At 49.8% G+C, this 8,489-nt stretch overlaps 1 protein-coding gene across 1 annotated transcript; it reads right to left on the reverse strand.

Annotated features, from left to right (window-relative positions):
- Positions 1-1,061: 1,061 nt before the first annotated feature.
- Positions 1,062-2,397, reverse strand: CCL19 (C-C motif chemokine ligand 19). Its single transcript, XM_058566140.1, has 4 exons — positions 2,336-2,397; positions 1,489-1,615; positions 1,173-1,266; positions 1,062-1,082 (listed from the first exon to the last, which is right to left on the reverse strand). The coding sequence occupies exons 1-4, from the start codon at positions 2,394-2,396 to the stop codon at positions 1,062-1,064; spliced, it is 303 nt and encodes a 100-aa protein (XP_058422123.1). The 5' UTR covers position 2,397.
- Positions 2,398-8,489: the final 6,092 nt, after the last annotated feature.

Raw genomic sequence — 8,489 nt, forward strand, 5'->3', positions numbered from 1 at the left:
GCCCAGATAGGACTGGACCTGGCCTAGACTAACTGTGCCAGAGAGGAGGACTGGCCTGGAGGTATGGTTCTGCAGGGACAGATGGGCCCTCCCCCCAACTGTGGCACCTTTCCTCACATATTTATTCATTCTCAAGACAAATATTTATTGAGTGGCTACCTTGTCCCAAGCTGGACACCAGCGTGACAGTAGAAACCAAAATGGACATGATCCCTGTCCAGGAAGGCCAATAAACTAGCAATTGTAACTCAGAATGATGAGTGCTGCGGGAGGAGAGGGGCAGGGGGTCCTGGGAACTTGAGAGGGAGGGAGGCTCCCAACTCACCCTGGAGTCAGAGAAGGCTTCCTCGAGGAAGAGTCATTCAGACACAGATGGGAAGAGTGTTCCAGACAGAGGGAATGGCATGGGCGGATGGGTACTTCCCCCCGGCAGTAGAGTTGGGCCCTCTGTCCCTCCCCCAGTCATGAGAGCTGGTTCCTGACATCCCTCCAGTGATATCCAATCACTGAGATGCCTGGATACTTGGACACTTTTCCTGGAGAGCAAAGGCTGGGAGGCATTGGAGAGTTGGCACATTCAGGGAACTGATACAGGTTTAGTGTTGCTGAGCCATGGAGTATGAGAGGCCTGCGAGGAGACATGTGGTGGGGCCCTGACTGTGGGGGCTGATCCTGAGAACACAGGGTGTTGGGTGAGTGGAGGTCGATGAGGACGTTGGTCAGTCTGCAGGGTGGAAAACAGATCCTGCCATTCCATCTCTCCCTTTCCAATCTTGGTCCTCCTGAACAGACAGCAAACAGCAGACAGACTGATCCGTGGGTGCCAGTGGGCTTTATTGGAAGCATTGCAGTCTGGGCGAGGAGGAGCTGTGCTCCCACCACATTCAACCCCTCACTCTCACTCACACTCACACAGACACTCCAGGCTCGCCCTGGCTGGGTCAGGTCTGGTGCAGGGGAGCTGGAGGCCTGATTCTCCCTTCTGGTCCAGGGTTCCCCAGGGCCACGGTGGTTCATGTCCCTTCACTCAGACACAGGGCTCCCTCTGGGGCTGTCGTGCGCTAACTGCTGTGGCGCTTGCTCTGGAGGAGGAAGGAGAGACAAGGTCATGGGCTGGGGGTCTTGGGCAGGGGCTCAAGGGAGGAGGCAGGACTGGGGAGGGTCAGGCTTGCCTTTACAGAGTTCTTCTGCAGTCTCCGGATGATGCGGTCCACCCAGGGCTGGTCTGGGGGTGCACAGAGCTGGCGACCTCTCAGCGTGGTGAACCTGGAGTCAGATGTCAGAGGTCAGACAGAATGGAGGTCTGGAACCCGTCCTGGCAGACCCTGGTGTGAGGGGCAGAGGCTGGGGACCACATCTGGGAACCTGTTCAGGGGCTTCCTTGCAGAGGTTGGACTTGGCAAGGAGAAGAGGGAGAAGAAGGTGGAGGTGGGTGTCACCAGGGGCTGATGGGGAGATGAGGCTAGACAGGCTCCTCCCACAACTCACACAACGGCGGGCACTCTGCAGCCATCCTTGATGAGGAGGTAGCGAAAGGCTCGCACGATGTTCCCAGGGATGGGGCGCTGGTTCACAGTCAGGCAGCAATCTTCAGCGTCGTTAGCACCACCCAGAGCTGGGAAAGAAGGTAGTGTCAGGACACAGGGACCCTGAAGAGGGGAGGCCAGGGCCCTAACTGGGATTAAGGACGCCTGTGTGTGTGTGGAGGCAGCTAGGGGATATTCAGCCAGCATGCACCGATATGGCTCTATTGGTTGCTAAACATATTGAAGTACTTCTAAGCTGTTTGGTAAACAACCTCTGCCCTGAGCCCCACAATGCCTTCCTGTTGCCCGGATCACCCCAACCTCTCTTCCAGGATCTCTCAACTTCCCCATAAAGGAAGAGTTAAGAGTTAATGGTCACAGCGTTGGTGAGGGATGGATGGGGGTGGGGAACGGGGTGGGGTGGGGTAGCAGGAGGCCGGTGTTAGAGGACTTATGAATGACTAAATATTTTGACAATTAGCGCTGCCTCAGTGTCCCCCATTCTCCCCACCTTAAGCAAATATATACTGTTCTCTCCTTCTGTCTGGGACACTGAGGCAGCAGGAAATAAAGCCTGCAGAGAGAGGGGCAGCCATAGGCCCTGGGATACACCAAGAGACAGACACACATTGGAATTCAGGGTCCCAGATACACCCACACTCACAGGCACACACAGGGCACAGGGAACCCCCAGGTTCCCTGAAACATGCAGCCCTAACTCACAGTGTCCCTCATGTCCAGCACCAAGCAGTCTGAGATCTAGACATCCCCCCTCTAGCCCCCCACCCTAAGCCTCCCCTCAGCCTTACCAGGGGAGGTCGAGAGAGTCAGCAGGCTGAGGGCCAGTAGTGCAGCTGCGTGGGGTGCCATGGAGGGTGCACAGAGGCGGACTGACAACGAGTGTGTGAGCGTGAGTGAATCTCCGGGCGTGTGCAGGAGTCTGTGTGAGGCTGAGACTTGGCTGGGAGCGGGAGGGAGCAGTGGGGAGCGCACAGGCGTCCTTTCGAGGTGTGAGGATGTCTGGGCATGTGAGTGTGGGAGCCTGTGTGAGGCTGCAACTGCCTCCTATTTAAGACCCAGAACTTTCACTTTCTCTGCTCAGAAATTCCCCTCTGCATCCATTCTGTGGATTCCCCTTTGCCCCCCTCTTTCTGACGGAACCTGACACTGCTCTCCCTCCTCCCCCTCAGCAGCTCCCCCCTCTTCTGGTTTCCTTGGCTTCAGTTCTGAGAACCTAAGCAGTCTGTAGTCCGGCCAAGAGAAGGGGACCCTGTGCTGTCAGCTCCAGAGAGAGGGTCTGCACTGTCACCTCCTTGGTGACATTTGCATCATCAACCATAGGGCTGGCCTTCAGAGGTGATGGTCAGGATTGGGGGGCTGGAGTGAGGAGTTGCGCCCCTTTCCCTAGGTTTATCCCTCATCCTTACTCTCTTCTCTGTGGTTCTTCTCTCCGGTGCGGTTGGTGGTGAAGAAGGTTCCCTGGTGCCCTCAGAACAACCACGGAGACTGGGGTTGCCTCCCCAGGTCATTACAGTACCTGCCCATCCCATTCATCCTCTGGGAAGTAGAGCTGAAAGGGAATGTTCCTTGGAAAGAGGCCCAGTACCGCATCCCATATCTCAGGTCTCTGGGATTCAACCTCCTAGCTCAGTGAGAACTGCCCCATCTCTATTTGCCATTTTCATACGTCCAACACTTGGGTCAACCAAACAGCTGGCGGGAGCCTGGCCTGGAATAGCCCCCTTCCTCTTTCCCTTCCTCTCGATCCTGGGAACTAAGAGGGGATTTCTAAGGAGAGGGGCTGGCCAGCTCATATTCAGACAAATCCTCAAATTTCAAGGAATCGGCGGATGGGGGAGGGTGATTTCCTATCCTTATGAGAAGGACCAGGGATAGACCCAAAGAGAAGGCCTCAAAAGAAAAATTAATATGTGGGACACCCACTCAACAATCCCAACCATGCTCTGAACCCTCTTCTGGTTGGGGGATAATTCCATAAAGGTGACATCTTTCTTTCCATCCGTTAATAATGTTAGCAGTAATGGTATTTGTGGTTGTTTACTATGTGCTAGGCTCTGGATCAAGGACTTTACCACTTTTACCTTGCTTAACTTTTCCAACAAAACTAGGAAGTCATTTTTATTATTATCATATTATTCTCTCTGTTTACACATAAGGAATGAGGCTCAGAGCACAAGGTCCCCCTGCAAGTAAGTGTCTTAAACTCAGATATCTCTGCTCTCAGGTTTACACTCTTGACTACTGCCCCACTGCCTGTCTGCCAGCTGTGCATTGATCATAGACCAGTACAGAGGAGTGAGGCTCTACAGACAGCATGCCCAGGTTGGGATTCAGATTCCACCACTCGCTGGCTACGTGGCCAGGTGCCAGTTATCCAGTTTCTGTGTCTTAGTGTCCATATTTGTAAAACTGGAATGGTAATAGATGTGCTTCTTAGGATTAAATGAGGTGATTTGAGTAAAGCCTTTCGTTCAGAGGTTGGCCCATAATTAACACTCGTTAAGTATCAACCATTATTATTACTCTATCCTTCCATTCAGATACTTGTTAGCTCATCTATCATCTGTCTTTCCGTTGATCTATCCCTCCTTCTATTTATGGTGGTTCTGATTATTCTGTTTCCCCACCCCCCTCCATTCTCCACTCTTTGTTCTCTGGAAGGCTGACCTCCACAGACTACATTACTTGCCCTCTAGCTTCTGTTTGAGTTTGGCCCATGGGAGGCGGCAGCAGGAGATCAGTGGGTGGTAGGAGAGAGGTTGAAGTATTAATTCCCCAAATCCTTCATCTTGTTGCAGTTCTGACAGCGCATAATTTCTCTCTGGCACTTGTTCTCAATGACTGTTCTTTGGACAGCAGCCTCAGCATCACCTGGGAGCTGGTAAGAAATGCAAATTCTCAGGTTCTATTCCAGACCTACTGGAGTAATCTGTATTTTAACACACCCTCTAGGTGACTCTGATATGTACTGAACTTTTCAAACCACTCATCTACAGTCACAGATCCTTTTGGGCTGCCTCCTCTCCATGGGTCTATCTCTAAGGCTCCTGAAACATTGTTCCCTCCTCTTGCCCTTAAGGCCTTGGTATGGGAGCGGTTTCCCACTACTGCTAAACCCTGAGGGCCTCACAATCCTGCGTTGGTTCCTTAATCCTGACCCCACCTCTTAAATAGCCCCTTTATTAAGATCTTTCTGGTTAAAATTTTTGAGTGTGCCATCTGTTTCCTGCCAGGATCCTGACTGATACAGTGAATGGTACCAGAAGTAAATGATACCCTGGAAATAGATTCCCAAAATGAGATCCTAGGATTGGGTTGCTCGTATATTTGATGAGTGCACGGATAATCTCGTTGTGTGGGGAAAGAGGACGCTAGTCACCTGGAGCATGTGGAAGCATCACAGTCACTTAGACTATCACCAGTGAGGCATAGGGTGGAGTGTTGGAGGGAAAGACATCAGGAGATATAACGCCTGAGGCACTTAATCGCTATGGCCACAAATGTTGATTTCCAATGGGGATCACAGACATTGTTGGGTGGGCAGCCTATTTCTGATTGTGCCAGCAAAATTACATAAGGAAAAGATAAGATTAAGACCATGAACTTCTAACTCAAGGTGCAGGTGGAGATCCAGATAACCTCCACGGAATTCTTAAGGAGTCTTTATTTTATGTGACCACATGGCAGATATGACTGAGGATCAAGCCCAGGACCTGATTGTATGGGTTGCAGAGTTACAACACCAGGTAAATGCACAACTGTCCCATATCCCTCGTGCTCAAATAAGGGCATTGTTGGGAGAGTAGGGCTCTGAGACTTGAGGTGGGGCCATTTGGGCAGAAATGAACAAAGCTGAGAGTTTTGAACCTCCAGATCCCCTTAAACCTTCCTTGCTGGCAGAAGAACACTCCCCGTTCCCCTGCAAACCGTGAATGATCCAGCCTTTCCTTCCGATAAAAAATGTGTTTAGTAACTCGCTGGCAAAGGGCATGCATTTTATTTTCGGGACCCACCTTGACTACCCCACATAGTCCCCAGGCCCATAGTGAGAGTTTGATTCTAACATCACCTACACAGCAATCTACAAGATGTGCTCCAAGAATAAGAATATATATGCTGAATGAGTTGCAGGAACTTGTCAGCTATATTGGGAGAATCCTGGGGCCCAGTGAGGACAAATTTTATTGATGTGGGTGCCCTCATCCAGGATTTGGGTATTACTGTATTTGCTCAGCACCTGGGAGTGGCGTTCATAGTCTGTTGGGTTGGTTACTGGGAGCCTGGACTCACAGTGGCCTATGATCAATGAGGTTGAGATGCTAGAACCTCACTGGCATGTTGTAGAACATTGCTCCCCGTACTTTTGGGTGCATGTGATTTATCTGAGGGTCTTGTTAAACTGTAGATTCTGATTGAGTAGGTCTGGGGTGAAGCCCGAGTTGCTGCATTTCTTACAAACTTCTAAGTGATGCTTGATGCTGCTGGTCCTCAGACTATACTTTGAGTACAAAGTAGAGGAAGGAGTACAAAGGTTAGAGAGATGGGAATGTTGGAGTGAACCTGTTATGTGCAACCAGTAACCACACATCTCTGAAGGGCCCAGAAAGACACTTCCTTCTCCAAGGCAATAAGAAAAGCATTGGTGAGGGTATTACTGGCTTCTTTGAAAAGCACTATAGTGGCTTCTTTAGTAGGCAGGAGATGAGGATGGGAGATGCCCTCTTGGGACTGGGCAATCTTATTTCAAGGGGGATAATGGAATCCTTGAGTGGTAGAGGCCATATGTTGGCACCTAACCATGAGCAGTAAGGTGAATGAAATTATCATATAAGCTGCAGGGACAAGTGGTAATGAAGGTGCTATGACCACAGGGATCTGTGGTGGTAGCTAATCGATCATAGCGTCCCTAGGAGTGAAATAGATAGCTTACTGATGTGCTACTTGACTGGTATAAGTGGAAAATTTCTAGGCCTGGTGGGGAGAAACTTGATCCAAATTGTATTGGGGATTTACAGTCTTCTACCCAGTTCCTCGACTTAGGTTAGTTCCCCAGACCTGAAGCCCCTTGATCAGGTGGGGAGTGGGAAGGCCTGAGTCTCTTTCACAAGTGGATTCCATAAATCTTTCTCCGAGTCAGTGGTTCTCAAAGTGTGGTCCCTGGACCAGCAGCATCAGCATCACCTGGAAACTTGTCAGAAATGCACATTCTTGTGTCTGCCCCAACTCCTCTGAATCAGAAGCTCTAGCAGTAGCCCAGTGATGTGTGTTTTAACAAGCCTTTCTGGTGATTCTGATGTATGCTAAAATTTGAGAGTCACTGCTCTAAGCCTTCCCTGGGGAGATCTGTAGTCATTTGCCAGGGTGACTATGAATGGGGAACAGAAAATACTCAGACCTTTGGGGGATTATTAAATACTGTCTCATGTTAATATTAGTCTTGGGGCTCACATCCCCGTTGTGGTCCAGCAGTCAGAGTGAGGGTTTATGGAGGTCAGGTTATAGAGGATCTTGGTCAAGGTCCATCTCACAGTGCGTCTCTAAGACCTGTCCAGTGGTTATTTCTCTGGTTTCAGAATGTAGAGTGGTATCCTTAGTAATTAGCAAAATCTCCACACTGGTTCCTTGACCATGGAGTGAGGAAAATTATGGTGGGAAGGGCCAAGTGGAAGTCCTTTGAACCGTGCCTCCCCCATCACATTCCCCCTACAATAGTCAACTTAAAGCAATGCTGCGTTGCTAGAGGAATTGCAAAGATTCTAGCACCTTCAAACACGTAAGGTTGCCAAAGACCTTGGTACAGCGTGTTACAGCCAATAATGTAGCACCTGCCTTCTTTCTATACCTGGCAATTAAAGACCATCAAACTCAGTTCCTTTTCAACTGGAATGACAGCAGTACACCTTCACTGTTTTACCTCAGGGATGTGTCAACTGTCCTGCTCTGGTTATCATGAGATAATCTTGATATGCCACCGAAGATCAAACCGGTCCTTTAAACTGATAGCCTTATCTTACTGATGCTCAAGAAATAGCAATCACCCTAAATGCCGTGGTAAGATCCGTGTATGCCAGAAGGAGAGAAGGAAGTCCTTCAAAAATTCAGGTGAAATTTCTAGGCTACTGGGGTAGGGAGGAGCTGAACAACAGTGGTCTGGGGCATGTTGCACCTTCACCATGCAGAAAGAGGCACAATGCTTAAAAGATAGTTTGTATTTTGGAGGGAACATATACCATATTTTGGTGTACTGCTGCAAAATATTAACCGGACATGGCATAAAGCTGACTGTTTTTTTTTTCTGCAGGGAAAGATTCGCCCTGCACTAACATCTATAGACGATCTTCCTCTTTTTTTTTTCCTCCCCAAAGACCCAGTGCATGGTCGGATATCCTAGTTGTAAGTCTTTCTAGTTCTTCTGTGTGAGCCACCACCACAGTGTGGCAACTACAGATGGGTGGTGTGGTTCTGCGACTGGGAAACGAACCCGTTTGCGAAGCGGTGAAAGCGCAGAACTTTAACCACGAGACCATCGGGGCTAGCTCTAAGCTGTCGGTTCTGAATGAGGCCCAGGGCCAGGAAGGGGTCTGCAGCAGGTCTAGGCTCCAGGGAAAGTTGCCCTGCTGCTTGGGCCTTATGACTCATAAATCGAATGAACTTCAAATTGTCTGTGGCAGAGCAGGGTGCTATAGGAGCTCCAACAGGAGAATTACAGCAAAGACCCAGAGGGTGTTGGGGAGGGCCATGCCTGTTCTGCTGAGGATTATTTTCTATTTGAAAAGCAGCTCCTGATTTGCCAGAGGGCCCTGGTCTAAAACTCAGACTACAGTTCACCCAGTGACAACGCGACCTAAGGGTGTTATCTATAAGAAATTGTATAGTGGGATGTGCACAGCAGCATCTGCTATGAAATGGACATTGTGTGGTGTGTATGAGAGCAGGCCTTAG

Source organism: Diceros bicornis, chromosome 22 (assembly GCF_020826845.1).
Source record: "Diceros bicornis minor isolate mBicDic1 chromosome 22, mDicBic1.mat.cur, whole genome shotgun sequence".
NCBI lineage: Eukaryota > Metazoa > Chordata > Mammalia > Perissodactyla > Rhinocerotidae > Diceros > Diceros bicornis.

Bases quoted from the DNA above. Each gene is read 5' to 3' on its own strand.
- CCL19 (XM_058566140.1), bottom strand. From the start codon at position 2,396: ATGGCACCCCACGCAGCTGCACTACTGGCCCTCAGCCTGCTGACTCTC. The intron at 1,267-1,488 runs GTGAGTTGTGGG...ATCTGACTCCAG, and splicing joins TGCAGAGTGCCCGCCGTTGT to GTTCACCACGCTGAGAGGTC. The intron at 1,083-1,172 runs GCAAGCCTGACC...TTCCTCCTCCAG, and splicing joins TGCAGAAGAACTCTGTAAAG to AGCAAGCGCCACAGCAGTTA.